Source organism: Aedes albopictus, chromosome 2 (assembly GCF_035046485.1).
Source record: "Aedes albopictus strain Foshan chromosome 2, AalbF5, whole genome shotgun sequence".
Classification (NCBI taxonomy): domain Eukaryota; kingdom Metazoa; phylum Arthropoda; class Insecta; order Diptera; family Culicidae; genus Aedes; species Aedes albopictus.
Genome location: NC_085137.1, coordinates 141,091,822 through 141,106,196, shown reverse-complemented (window position 1 = coordinate 141,106,196; position 14,375 = coordinate 141,091,822). Strand labels below are relative to the sequence as shown.

The following is a 14,375-nucleotide window of genomic DNA, read 5'->3' as shown; positions in this document are numbered from 1 at the left end:
CACGGCGGCGCCGACCGATAATGTTCGAAAAGCCGAACGTTTGACAACTGCTGTCAGGTGTCAGGTCAGGTAGAGAAAAAGAAAAAGGCAAAAAGTCGTCAACGTTTTCATTCTGCGTGCGTGTTGGATAAAAGTGGAAGAAAATTTGGAATTTCTGGTGGATTTGCGGCGCCCTCGTCATTGGAAGCAGTTTCTAAACCGGACCAACGATGTCGGCTCACGATCAAATGCGGGCTATGCTGGATCAGCTCATGGGAACGGCCAGAAATGGTGAGTAAAAGTTGGTGGGGTCCTGGCGTACGATGGGAGAAAGCTCGTCGTCCATGTTTGTTTTGCGTTGTCAACACTGAAGTTTTGCTAAAATTGATTCAAAAAAAATATATTTCGTTATTTATTGTTAAAAACTAGTTCAAATGTTAAGAAATCATCGTTATTTAATGTTATAAGGAAGGATTCCGTGATTTTAATACATATTGAGCATTTTTCTTATAAGCGCCCCATTGCGAAGCGCTAGTGCTCTTGTACGGCCTATTGTAGCTGCTTAGTAGAGCCTCAGGTCGTATAAGAACTGTGAAGTGATATAACACAAAAGGCCCTAATCTATACAGTTATACATGTATTGAAACAATTGTGTCTAACACTTCCTTTCTGGCAGATATCATATAGGGTACTGGTTCCCTTATTAAGCATGTGGCTCCCATTTTCATCCTACGAAAAACAAACGATTGAAGCGTTGTTTGTTTTGTTTCTTATTTTTGTATTTTTTGTTAGGAGTGAGCACGCATGAAAACAAAAAGAACGAAATCAATCGGTGCCGTAATCGCTTGTTTTCGAATAGGATGAATATGGGAGCGTGAGATTACTGATGGAACACATACCCTATGTTGGGCGGTTGCATATGTTAAGTAATCCAAGATCTGTATTACTAAGTCTTAAGCAGTCCATCAAACTGGAGCCTCTCAAGAGCTTCCCCAGGTGATATGGTGAGCATTAGCATCACTGCCAACAATTAGCGGAAGGCCTTTTGAAGTGCAGTATGCTTTGACTTGTTTGAAAGCATCCGTATTGTAGATCATGCGGTAAATAAACCGAACAATACACGTATTTCCTGTTGATGAGGTTTCCAACGGACATACATATCTGGTGATTAATTCAGAGCTGAGTGTAGCAGCGATTGTGCTGTTGACACAGGCTAGAGGCAAGGCACGCGAGTGTGCTATTTGTTTTTTTTTTTACTGAAAGTAGCAAACACCGGCTTCACAAGATTTCCTAGATATCAATTCCCTTTACGATAGTAAAATTCTTGGACTAATGCCACTTGGGCTATATCATTTTGCATAAGTCTGCAAAGAATAATCGTTGTTGTTCTTTTGTACTGAAACCCAACCAAACTGAGCAAGATCAGACTTTTAACAATCAACACACAAAAAAGAACAGCAGTTAAAAACATTGATACACAGACAATGTGTGTAACTGATAGGGAAGTGGAACCATCTCGACAGGGCTCCTATTTTGGGCACTATAACTCAGCCTTGAGCCAATTGACACAATTTTTGGAACGCGGTGAGATACGCGTAGTATCTAGCCGTGTACAAAATTTCAAGTCAATTGATTTGGAAGTGACCAAGTTGTAGCGAAGAGTGTCCAAACTACCGGCCATTGCCCAAGTGGCTCGCTACCCTATATGTTGTTCTTTACTGGCATTTCCCTGATTTGCTGGTATGTCATAAATATACAGAAAAACTTGTAGTTAGGAGGCAGAGAATGTTGCTGATTGACAAATTGAGACATGAATTTGTGAAAAAAAAAACGCGTTCTGGTGAGATTTGAACCCACGACCACGATCCCGGTGCTTTAACCAACTAAGGGGCGATTTCTTCACCTTGGCTTAAACGTTTAACCAGATTTAACTATATGGGTAAGCCTGGCTTACCGGTTAAGCCGAGGTGAAGAAATCGGCCCTAAGCCACAGAACAGGTAATGATTCGCGGAACAGAAAGCCAAACTGAATCCGAGCCCACACCATGAACATTCCTTTTTTCACGAAGCAACTCCCGAGAGTTTCTCTCGGGATTCCTCTTGAAATTTCTACTAAAGTTTTTTTCCGTATTGGGGACATTGCCACTGCGACCATTACGGCCAATTATAATAAAGTTCCTCCAAAGGTTCACTAATTTTCTGTAGGATTTCTTTTCGGGATTCCTTGTAAAGTTTATTCTGCTGTGATTTTTTTTTTTTCAATAAATATCCGCTGGCTTTCTTCTAGAGTTTCTCCCTCGGTTTCTCCATAGATTTACAGAAGTTTCAGCTTGCATATTTCCCAAAGGTTCTCGCGAGTTTCTTTTTGAGATTTCTCTTGAAGTTTCTCCCAGAACTTCTCTCAGAAGATTCCTTCCGATGTTGATCCTGGGATGTCTCAGTTTTTCAGAATTTCTCCTGGACTTTATCCTAAGATTTTTTGAAGAGTCTTCTGGAATTTCTACAGGATCTACTGTTGGCATTTCTCATGGAGCTCGTCCAGTTTTTTCGGATACTGGAAAACTTTGCCTTGTAGTTAATTATCTAATTTCTTGCAGTGATCTACCTGAGATTATTGTCTTACAGTTTCTCTCGGGATTATTCCTAGAGCTCTTCCCGGAATCTCTACCAAAAATTATCCCGAGATTCTGGATGCCCCTTCGTGGGATTTCTTTAAAAATTCCTCCCGGAGCCTTTTTAGGCTTTTTTCGGAGTTTTTCTTGGAATATCTCCTGGGATAACTTACGAGATTTCTTGTAAATAAATCGTAGAGAAATATCTGAAGGCATCCCGGTCAAATTTTGCAAAAATTCCCGCATAGAAAGAAATCCCAAGAGTAAATACTAAGGAAATTTAAGGAAGAACTGTAAAAACCTCTAAAAGGAATACCGAGAAAAACTGTTTGTGAAATCCTGCAAAGAAAATACACGAGAAATATCTGAAAACTGTCCCTCGAAGAAATTCTGCAAAAATCCCGAGAGAAACTGTTGGAAAACTATCCCGAAAGCACTAATATAAATTCGTGGAAGAAATTTAAAAAAAAAAATAAGAGACCTCCGGAAGGAATCCAGCGAGAAACTCAAGAAGGAAATCTGGGTGTACATTGTAGCAGTTGGAACCCCGTGGAGAACATCGAAAAACCTTAAATCGTGAAAATCTCGGAAGGAGCTATTTTATGAAAGCAAATACGTAAAAACCTCTGGACATACTTGGAAAAACTGTTGGAAGCCAGAAAAACATTTTTTTCATAATTCCAAGGAAAAAAACTCTGCGAGAAACTGTAAATGAATTTAAAGGAGGAATTCCGGAAGGATTTAAAGGAAGAATCATGGATAGAATTTCAAAATTTCAACATTACTACACCACCAGCACAGAGTACAAATATCCAAGTTCATATTCAAAACTGTATATGGAATTTACCGGTCATATAGTCTGTGGAACTGCTGATTGAACTTCTGAAAGATTTTTTTTTATTTTTTTTATTATTTGGATGTCATTGTAAGTGGAAATAAATATCAAAGCAAATTCTTACAATTAACCCAAAATAACTCTGGGGAAAAAATAGAAATATTCCTCTACCGATTTTTGTATAATGTTTTGTTAAACAGTTCTTGAAAGAATTCAGCGATTTGTTGGAATCTCTTTATTAATATCTTGCGCATTTTTCCTTAATTTTTTTAACTTTAGTTCTGAGGATATTTTTGCAAAGTTTTTCGAGAAATATGGAAATTTTATAAAATTTGGGCAAATTTTTTAATAATTACTCATTTAAAATTTCCCGTTGGAAAAACCTGGAAAACTCAGTAAATTTTGTGTTGCCTTATGAGTAGACACCCTGCTTAAGAAGGATAGCTGATTATCTGGGAGAAACACAGGTTATTTGCTCCGGTTACTGCAGTAAGCATTCATTCCTAGCCATGGTAAACATATAGCCGCATCACACCATGAATTAGGGGTCACTTTTTAGTGGACTCTTACCGTCGGAACAGGCGTGTTCTTAGTGTTATTTTTAGCCAAATGAGGCAAACCGACACTAGAGAGCTACATAATTAGGCTGACTGAGGAGTGAAGTTAATATTGACGTTCAACTTCATACGGTCCCGGAGACATTCTAATCGCCAATCATAATCGATTGTATTTTTCTTTTCAGGTGAATCCAACCGGTACTCGACCAAGTTCTACGACAACAAAGTATGTAAAAGTTTTTTGTTAGGCTGCTGTCCACATGAGATCCTTGCTTCCACGGTAAGTACAGCTGCGTAGAATTCATCTTCTAAATTTTCATCCACTTGAGAGGGCTGCATAAATCTGTCGTCGAACAAACCTCCCTCAAAATGTAGAACCCCCTGCCTTCTAACCGAATCCGTAAAGCCGCCTCCCGAAGCCTCTTTCACTGAAGTCGTCGTGTCCGTAGATTTTGTTGCACTCAACACGAGACATGGTCCCCGGAATGCGATCGCAACCAAAAATCTGTCCCTCATCTGATTCTATTGCAGACACGACAGCGCTACTTTTCCTCCAAAACTGAATCTCTATAGTTGCTTGTTCTTTGGGGATCTCCTCCGGATAGGGTTCCGATAGAGACAATTTAGCCGATGATCGTAAGTACTTTTTGTTTTTGTTTTTGCGCTGTTGGATCGAAAATTGCGAACTTTGATCTTTGATCTAAAACCTTTCCAACCCGAATCGAATTGATCGCCTCTCAATGCTTAGGGTTCGTTTGCGTGTCTATTCCGACGGCAAAAGGCCTGGGTCGAGTGAGTTCGTGTTACCTCGCTCCAGGAGCGCATAAAAGCATATCTGGATGGTCCCGCACGATGGAATCAGTTGAGCCGTAAGTGTTTGAATAAATTCTAAATCGAAATCAAAATTTGTGTACGTTTGTGAAGTATATTTGACGAATTTCGCACCAAACGTGGAGTAATTGGTACAGTATCCTCTCGAAATGCAACGAAACTTTGTTCCACTTTTACAAAAATTTGGACAAACATAGTATCGGTAGATAAATTTTCTTGCTTCAGTTTGACATCCGATTACTTCATACGTTTTGATGGTAATACAGATTGTAGACCTTACGTTGTATAAAAAACAAATAAATAAGAAAGTTGATCTCAGAAACATATCGTAGAACTAGTTTTATCCATCGATTTACCTATTCCAGATTCTAATGAGTCTAATTCAACTAAATGTAATAGCAAATATAATAAACAGTTAGTATTTTTTTTAATATTCAATGATAAATGATTTTGGAATTAGTAGAAGCTCCTTTGCAAACATTCAAATTGTAGTCATAAGTTTGTATTGATCACAAAGCTTTATTGCATGAAAGAGTATCATGCCAATGCTATTATAGCATAGACGAACGAGTTGGCGCGAAATTTATCATTTGTAGCAATCGCGAGTCGAAATTACTGTTTTACCGCGCGAAACATCAATATATAAGCTTGATCAAAAACAGAGCAGCAAAATAGTTGCCGTCGAATCATAGTTTCCTAATTCCCAAGAGTTTTGTAGTTCGTGTCTCCAATAGTAGTCAGACTTTCAATCAATCCAACACCTATGCCAGACAAATGGGTACGTATTAACATAGCAAAAGAAACGCCTTCTCACCAACATCGTCGACAAAGGGCTTCCAAGCGCGTGATTGGGTATGTACAAAAACCACAAACCGATTTTTAATTCTTTCAATTAAAAAGAACAAACAAAAACCCCTTCATTTCTCTTCCCGTCGTTTTTCGCACGGCTACGAAAAAAAGAGTCTGCCTACGCAAGCGGTGTCTTTCGGTTCCGATCGACTGTGGAGACTGCTTAGCGAGGGCTTCCCAAGATTCGCTGTTACGCCACAGGCCGAACAGGATCCGTCCTCTTGTACGTACGTATGCAAAATTTGATTTTAGTTGTTGGTTGAAAAACGCAATAGGAACTCCACGAGTTCCCATTATCTAATACTAAAGAAAGGCTGCACTACTCGAAGCAGCGTATGTATCGAACAAACTTCGATTGCGCGTCCTCATTGTTACAGTTTCATGAACTTATAGAAGGTTTTATCATAATTACAATCGGAAAAGGTTACAAACAAAAATGCCAAAAAAAACCTGCTGCTGGGCAGATCTGGGTTCCACCTCAGCTTCACCACCTTGAGTGTTGTCTATTTTGGTGAGTAATTACAACATTGTTAAACAACTGAATCTATTGACAATACCTACACTGATATTCCTAGTTGAATGTTGTTTGGAACTAGGTTGAACTAAATTAAACGAAAGAATGTTGAAAATGAACAAATAAAAAAAAATGGAAGCCGTATGCATTGCTTGATAGTCCTGAATCTTTCATTTGAATGTATCGCAAAAGACTTGACTCGTGTCGAGATTTTCTTTAAAAGCATTTGAAACAATTACTAGAACTACTACTTAATGGAACATATTTAGAAATTCTTGTTGGAATGCCTTCCAAGACTTTGTCTGTATTTTCTCATGGCATTTTGCTTGGTATTCTTTCTTAAATTCATCCGACACAATTTCTTGAAGAATTGTTCGTGCGTTTTGGTTTAGACAGAAATTCTCCTGGAATTTCTAGACGAATTTCACCCGGAATATTTCTTAAAGGTTCTCGCGGATTTCACTCAAAGTTTCACCTGAGATTTCTCTCCGAGTTTCTCCTGGGTCTCTCTTAGCAGGTTCCTTCCGATGTTGCTCCAGGGATGTCTTCTTAGTATGTATCCTAGACTTTGTTCCAAAATGTCCTGCAGTATTTCTTCATGGAGAAGCAAACGTATAAGTTGCTCTCGACAAACTCACGCAATGTGGGTTCTACGTTCTTCCTTCGGAAGGGAAGTGAAGCAATGGATCCCGAGATGAACTAGCCTAGTGTTAAAAATCTTCTCGCTATTTCTTGCGGAGTTTTTTTTTCAGGCTTTCCGTGGTATTGGAATACACGAATTTGGTTGTTATTCTTCAAAGATTTCTCTAGATAACTTCCAAGAGTTTTTTTCGGAATCGCTACTGCAAATTTCACTGGGTTTGCCTCGGAATACCTTCTGGGATAACCCACAGAATTATTCGTGAAAAATTCTCGGAGAAATTTCGAAAGGAATCCTGGAAGAACTATTGGAGAAATTCGGAGAAGAACTTTGGTAGAACTCACGAGAAAAATCTGGGACATCCCGGTAAAACTTCTTGGAGAAATCTCAGGAGAATATGTTTGGCAAATTTCACGAGGAACTCTGCAAATCTCTAAGAAGCATCCCGGGAGCTCATAGAGAAATCCCAGAAAATTCTCTATGAGAAACGACTGGAAGAACTTCTGCAGAAATCTCGCAATGATCTCGGGAAAATCTGTTGGGTAGCTATTTATGAATCTTTAAAAAAATTTCGGGCATTTTTTGAACATGAATCCTCTTGGAACCATATCTTATGCGGCAGAAATACCCGTAGAACTTGTGTAGAGTTCCTGGGATGAACTTTGGTCGAAATCCCAGGAAAACTCTCTGAAATCCCGGAAGAAACGCCGCGAAAGTCCCGAAAAAAACTGTGAGAATACATCCTGGAAAACTCCTGGATTGAATATTTGGAAAAACTCCTGTAGAAATCAAAAACGAAACTCCGGAAAACCTCCGGAATAAAATCCCTAGTGAAATTCAAGGGAAAATTCTGGGAAATATTACGGAAGAATTCTGTAAGCAATTGTGAAAGCATTCAAAGAAGGAATCGCGGTAGAAAAGAAAGAAAAAATCACGGAAGGCATTTCAGAAAGAATCCTGGATAGATATTCGAGAGAAACTCTCAGAGAAATTTTGGAACAAATTTTATACAGATTTCCAAGCAAATTTCTTAGGAAACATCTGAAACCCGAAAGAGTTCTTGAAATCACAAAATGTCAGCCTTTACAAATTTGACATAAAATTAAACAACAAATACAGAATACCGTAATCTGGGGTCAAATTGATCACTTTAAAACAACTTTTGTGGATAACATTAGTGAAATTCCAAATATTGCCAAAAGAATTTCTGTAAAATCAGTACCCAGTGGATCTCCATGGAACCACGTGACAGAATTTTGTTCAACAAATTAAAACTTTAAGTTAAATAACTCCAAATATCATTAAATTGGAAATGCCACTTTGGGGCGAAATTGATCAGTATATAATTAAGCATCGGTTGGAAAGGAAAATTTCCTTGTCCGCTTAATTTTGCCCTTCTAAAACCGAATAACGCGTTTAAAATCTTACAACTAATGAATTTATAACTTTAAATGCAAAATTAAATTATGAAATTTCCCCTTAAACGCCTACAGGTAGGCAATTTCATTTGAAATAAGTGATTTCTGTCACAATAAATGACTATTTCAACAAAAAATGAACTTTTTTTATACTATTTAATGTTCTTATTAGCTACATAGCTTTCCAACCAAGGCTCCACAAAAATGTTAAAACAGAGAATTGACGGGAAGTCCTATTAGCAATCGATTGTTTAGAAGCAATGATTTCAGCTAAATGAGACATACATTGCAAATTCCTTAAAAAAATAAGGCAAAACTAACTTTTTCTAAAAAAATTGAAAGTCTACACTCATCTCTAGACAGTTACGAATCAGATGACGTTAAAAGTTTAAGATCATTACGACGCTTAAGAGTTCCTAGTATGGAATTACAATGCAGTACCCGAATGATCAATTTCACCCCGCTGATCAATTTGACCCCGGTTTACGGTACCTATATGAATACAAAGCGTAAAGTAAAAATTTATCATTATTGCTCAGAAAATGATTCGATCGCGATCTGCATTAATTTTCAGAAATCATCGATTCTAAACACGGTTGAATGTAGGCGGCGCGATTTTGGTATACTGAAATCGTTTTTCATGTTATGTCAAACGGCATTATGCCAAATAGCATTACGCCATGCACGATACTCCCGTTCATCTATATCAAGCAATGCTGAGGCATAAAACATTTGAATAGAACTACTGTTCAAAATAGGTATAACTATAAAAACAGAATAACCGAAACGCTAATTTCCGAAAAGAATCAACTACAGCAAGAACTAACCGTAATTTTTTGAACCGAAAGTGGCTGCATTTCATTTCGTCTGATCGGTTACCTAATTCATCTCGTTTGTTCCCATTCTCTCTCTCTCTCGTTCTCGTTTCCCCCATATGACCACCCCTAGCGTATGGACCTCGGAGAATGCCCCAAAGTGCACGATCTTGCCCTGCGAGCTGATTATGAAAATGCTTCCAAGAGCAAGGACTACTACTACGATGTGGACGTGAGTATTACACGCCAAGAAATTCTAAACGCCTCACTTAAAAACTAATTGATCGCACTGCGATCTTTTTATCCCTCAGTCCATGGAACACCTGCAGGCATTCATCGCGGATTGCGACCGGCGAACGGAGGCGGCGAAGAAACGGCTGGCGGAAACCCAGGAGGAACTGACGGCGGAAGTGGCAGCCAAGGCCAACGCCGTGCACGAACTGGCGGAGGAAATCGGTAAGAAACTTGCTAAGGCAGAAGCTCTAGGTGAGGCAGGTCAGGTCGAGGAAAGTATGAAGCTGATGTCGGAGATCGACGAACTGCGGGCGAGGAAGACCAAGGCCGAGCACGAGTACCGGAGTGCCATTCCGGCCAGCAGCTACCAGCAGCAGAAGCTGCGAGTCTGCGAAGTGTGCTCGGCCTACCTGGGAATCCACGACAACGACGTTCGGTTAGCGGATCATTTCGGCGGTAAGCTGCATCTAGGATTTCTTGCAATTCGCGAAAAGTTAATTGAGCTGGAGAAAACTGCCGGTCCGAGGCAGAAGGAGCTGCGCAAAAATGGCCGTCGCGATGGTGGCTTCGATGATGATCGTCCTCGATCGCGGTTCGTCGGCAGTCGCGAGCTGGACAGAAGATCAAGGGCTCTTGTTCGCGATAAGGATCGTGATCGACGTGATAAGTAAGTTCCAGTATATACTATCCTAGTTGATTTTGTTTAACCCATTGCCTTTTTTTTCAGTCGTGGCGAACGCAAACGATCGTCTGAGCGAACCGAGCGATCGGAACGAACGGAGCGATCGGACCGATCAGAACGATCGGAACGTCGTCGATCGAAAAGCCGTGAACGGCGTTCGCGTAGTCGCGATCGTCACTCACGCGAACGGGACCGTGACCGGCGGGATCGCGATCGCGACCGCGGTGATCGTGACCGTCGTCGTCGTTCGCGCTCCAGGGAGAGATCTAGACGGTAAGCATTGACCTTTAGCTACTTCTACTACTACTACCACAAACAGAACATCAGGACATAAATGTGCAAACATTACAACGGATGCCGGGAGTTTACGTCCAGGAGGAAGGAGAAAGCAGCTGATCAGCTTGAAAGCCGTAAGCAATACCCCATTTAATTCATCTAAAACGATTTAAATGTTTCTCCGATTCTCTTTTCTTCTGGTGTACTAACAGTTGTAAAATATGAAGAAGTGTTTTATGTGTAGTGCAAAAAAAAAGAAGGAATGATTCGCATTTGTATGGGTATATGCCGGTTTACCCAACAAGTTAACAAAATTATCAAACGAAGATACAACAAAAGCAGAAGCAAAATAGTAGAAATTTTAAATTCAAATGAACTGTTCTATTTGTAAAAATCAAGTGGCTGCGTGACGAGTTTTCGATTATTTTGTCGACCGAATCAAGTTCTCATCAGGATGTCTCATGTTTCGCTCAGCAGTGCGCGCGTGCGTGCCGCCGGTGTGTTCTATCAGGAAACCAATTCGACTTTCGGTAAGAATGCTTTTTACTTTTCATTTACGTTTTTTTATGATTTCCTTAGTTGGTAGATTGTAAACAATTGTGAGAATTGTAAATTCTTTCCTGATAAAATTCACCTACCTCGTCGGTACAGGAAGCTCTGTAATAGTTTATTATTTCTTATCATTACTTATCAGTTTTTTTAAATAATGAGTACGGATCAATAGATGCTCGGTTCGGGCTATTTCGTTGATTGTACTAATGAATGTTTATTCAATTTCAGCAAATACAGATTAGAAAGTTTTATTGTTGTACTGAATAAATAAAAGTAATTCACCATTCTTACAGCCCAATATATACACACATACATCCCAATAAAATGATCGTGCTTAGCTCCTAAGTGTAGACTTTTCCGTTTATATGGATAATGAATAAAATTGCTACAATTACTATTACATAGGTGTACATCTGGAAACAGACTATTGAATACTGAATAAAAGGGTGAATCAATTTCAAATGGCGTTTTGTCTTATTTCGTTGTGAAAGCTTTGTTGTTTACTTGGCGTGTATTTGACATGATCCTCGATCATGGTCCAAGCTTTGTGTCCGTATTATAGGTCCTGGGCTCGTTCTTGAGGGCTCATAAGAGTGATAAACACGCGGATCCATGGTGCGATGGTTTAGAGGTAATCATACCATCTACCAGAGCTGCGATAATACATGCGAGCCAGGAACAGCTTTTCTCGTGATGGGCGACATGCAGAGGCGCGTGATCGCTTGATGGCTGATCGACGAAAAAATGCAGGTAGAGGATCAAGGGCCGGTTCTTCAACCTCAGCATAATAAACGTGCACAACCCTCACTCCGAAAGCACTGATGATGACAATATCGGAGAAGTGTCGTCCGCACTGATGATGACAATATCGGAGAAGTGCCGTCCGTCAATCAGAACGTGGTCAATTTACGATTTTATCTGCTATAGTGATCTCCGGTTGCAACGATAAGGGAGGGTTGTGCTGAAAAAAGGAGTTACGTATTGCCAAGTCGTTTTCGTTCATTAGCTGGTTGGCGCTGAACTTTTCAATCGTCGGTCTGAATTCCTCCTCTTGGCCTTCTAGAGCATTTAGATCGCCTATGATGATCTTGATAACGTGGCTCTTGCAGCGTTCGTAATCACGTTCGAGCTGCGCATAGAATTCATCCTTTGTGCTCATTCTGCGAATGGAGTGACGTGAGAAAAGTCGGAGTCGTATATCGAGATGAGGAATCCACTCTCGAATGAAGTGACTCGCCGTGTAAATCAAATGGAGAGTCACCTCATTCGAGTCGAGATTTCTCACCTCGATATACGACTCCGACTTTTCTCACGACACTCCATTCGCAGAATGAGCACAAAGGATGAATTCTATGCGCAGCTCGAACGTGATTACGAACGCTGCAAGAGCCACGTTATCAAGATCATCATAGGCGATCTAAATGCTCTAGAAGGCCAAGAGGAGGAATTCAGACCGACGATTGAAAAGTTCAGCGCCAATTAGCTAATGAACGAAAACGACTTGGCAATACGTAACTCCTTTTTTCAGCACAACCCTCCCTTATCGTTGCAACCGGAGATCACTATAGCAGATAAAATCGTAAATTGACCACGTTCTGATTGACGGACGGCACTTCTCCGATATTAACGACGTCAGGACCTATCGTGGCGCTTTCATCGACTCAAGACAAGTATGGATACTAGACCGGGTCAACATGGTCATTTTTTCGAAACAAAGTTTTTTCGATGCCTCTCATGGGTCCAAGCAACTGTGCAAAATTTGGGCGCGATTGGTTGCGTCCCCGCATTCCGCATTGCATTTAAAATTTGTATGGAGTTTTACATTGGAAAACCTATGTTTTAGCATTTTTCTCCTGAGAGGCCCAACTTTGTTTTGAACTGTGTAACCAACGATGTTAGAGCCGATGCACACGAGCGTTAATTGACGCCGCGTGAATTCACGCTGCGTCGCCGCAGCGTTCCTGTGGGGCATGCGTTGACATTGCGTGCCGCACACGGTGCGGCGCGGTTGCGGTGCGGTAGCGTTGCGTTCTCGTGTGCATCACCCCATTTGATTGTGTGTAACTCAGGACGCACTTGCGTGCACGCTGCGTGGACGCGCCGCCCGTGTGCATCGGCTCTTAAAGTATATAGCCAAGGGGATGCTGATAAACTTTGCCGAAAAGAGTAAGGTGCTAGAGTGACTCTGAAAAAAGTTATTAATGTTCAAAGCTTGATACCTCAGTGAAACTGCTGAAAATCATTTTTTCTGCCAACACTGCTGGTGCTTAAAAGGATCAGTTCATCCTTGCTTTATATTCTGACATTTCATGGTACAACAACCCCAGTTTTCATTAACAAACATCAAACAAGCTAGTAGTTTTCAGTTGATTTTCGAATAATTTTCCAATTCAAAACAAAATTCTTATCATTTTAGATCAGCTCTGCTCTTGGGGAATTCCGAAAGTATTTTAGAAGAGTAGAGGTGTATCCATCTTTCTGTGACCTGAAAGTAATCCATATCAACATATCAACATGCATCAACCTCAAAACGGACCTTCAATCGGCATGTTATGATTTGTTATGATCCTCGATCTGACCACGGTTTTAGCGGTCGTCCAACCATTTCCTGGCTATCGGATCGACCGCAGATACCAATGATGTACACTATGATGCCCGTTGGACCAACCACACCAGCAAACTTCGTTAATTAGACGCCAAACGTACCGATCATAGACTAGGAACCAATTTCAAAAGATGATTGCGTGAGCTCTTCATACAAAAACCAACTTACCGACACATTGGTTAACAGCAAGGGGCTGCAGTATCGGTTACGTGTTTGAATTAAATATTTCTAATTAGTTCAGCTTACAAACATTTTATTCATTACTTCTTAAAATTAAATATTAATAAATGATAGTTATCCAATTATGTTGGAATATTTTTTTAAATAAAACTAGAATTCGATCTCCCTAATTGGTTCCAGTAGGAGGCAAACCTTTTCCACCGGTCGTTTGAGCTCCCCAGTAGCTGTCCGCAGAACAAGGCCATCTGCTCCAGGGTGGGTTTGCTCGATTCGGCTTAGCTTCCAGGGCATGGGCGGAAGATTATCGTCGCATATCACCACCCGCTTGCCAACTTCAATGTTAACCGGGTGCCGCTTGTGTGGTATATATCTGACAATAAGCATCTCTCAGTGTGTTTAGAGTCTTATCCCCCAATATGTCAACAGACAACTGATAACGCACGCACATTCCCCACCCAGGGTAACGCCCACGCTATCGAGTGATAGCTGCTGACGACATCACAGCAGGCCACGACTCTTCCTCTTTCTTTGGTCAGCGTTCGAGCACGTCGGACGTGCTGTGTATCGGGTCGCTGCGCTGGGCGATTCTCATCGAGAACCATCAGCTAAATTCCCACAATGGCAATCCTGCCAGGCTTTATTGCGATTTTTTTTGCAATAAACTCAAACATAGGTGAGAATCGCTCAGCCAGTTAAGTGAAATTAAAAGTGAAAATGATTTGAAAAATGCAGTATCGTGATGAAGCGGCAGGTATGAGTTTGTTTTTTTTTTAGTTCAAGATGTGCAAAGGAGTGT

The 14,375-nt window shown here is 40.6% G+C and overlaps 1 protein-coding gene across 2 annotated transcripts; it reads left to right on the top strand.

The window, feature by feature from the left end:
- The first annotated feature begins 75 nt into the window (after nt 1-75).
- Nucleotides 76-11,256, top strand: LOC109410191 (putative RNA-binding protein Luc7-like 2). Of its 2 annotated transcripts, XM_062850530.1 has the most exons (7): nt 224-270; nt 4,169-4,263; nt 4,515-4,619; nt 4,732-4,852; nt 9,184-9,282; nt 9,362-9,951; nt 10,012-11,256. In XM_062850530.1, the coding sequence occupies exons 5-7, from the start codon at nt 9,187-9,189 to the stop codon at nt 10,241-10,243; spliced, it is 918 nt and encodes a 305-aa protein (XP_062706514.1). In that variant the 5' UTR covers nt 224-270; nt 4,169-4,263; nt 4,515-4,619; nt 4,732-4,852; nt 9,184-9,186; the 3' UTR covers nt 10,244-11,256. The 2 variants fall into 2 exon arrangements, with proteins under 2 accessions (XP_029715088.2, XP_062706514.1); XM_029859228.2 differs by lacking the exons at nt 4,515-4,619; nt 4,732-4,852 and having other exon boundaries at nt 76-270.
- The last annotated feature ends 3,119 nt before the right edge of the window (nt 11,257-14,375 follow it).

What these genes read in the sequence shown, in the direction of transcription:
- LOC109410191 (XM_029859228.2), top strand. Translation starts at nt 210, where the DNA reads ATGTCGGCTCACGATCAAATGCGGGCTATGCTGGATCAGCTCATGGGA. An exon ending in CATGGGAACGGCCAGAAATG is followed by an intron (nt 271 to 4,168) that starts GTGAGTAAAAGT and finishes TTTTCTTTTCAG; the next exon opens with GTGAATCCAACCGGTACTCG. An exon ending in ATGAGATCCTTGCTTCCACG is followed by an intron (nt 4,264 to 9,183) that starts GTAAGTACAGCT and finishes GACCACCCCTAG; the next exon opens with CGTATGGACCTCGGAGAATG.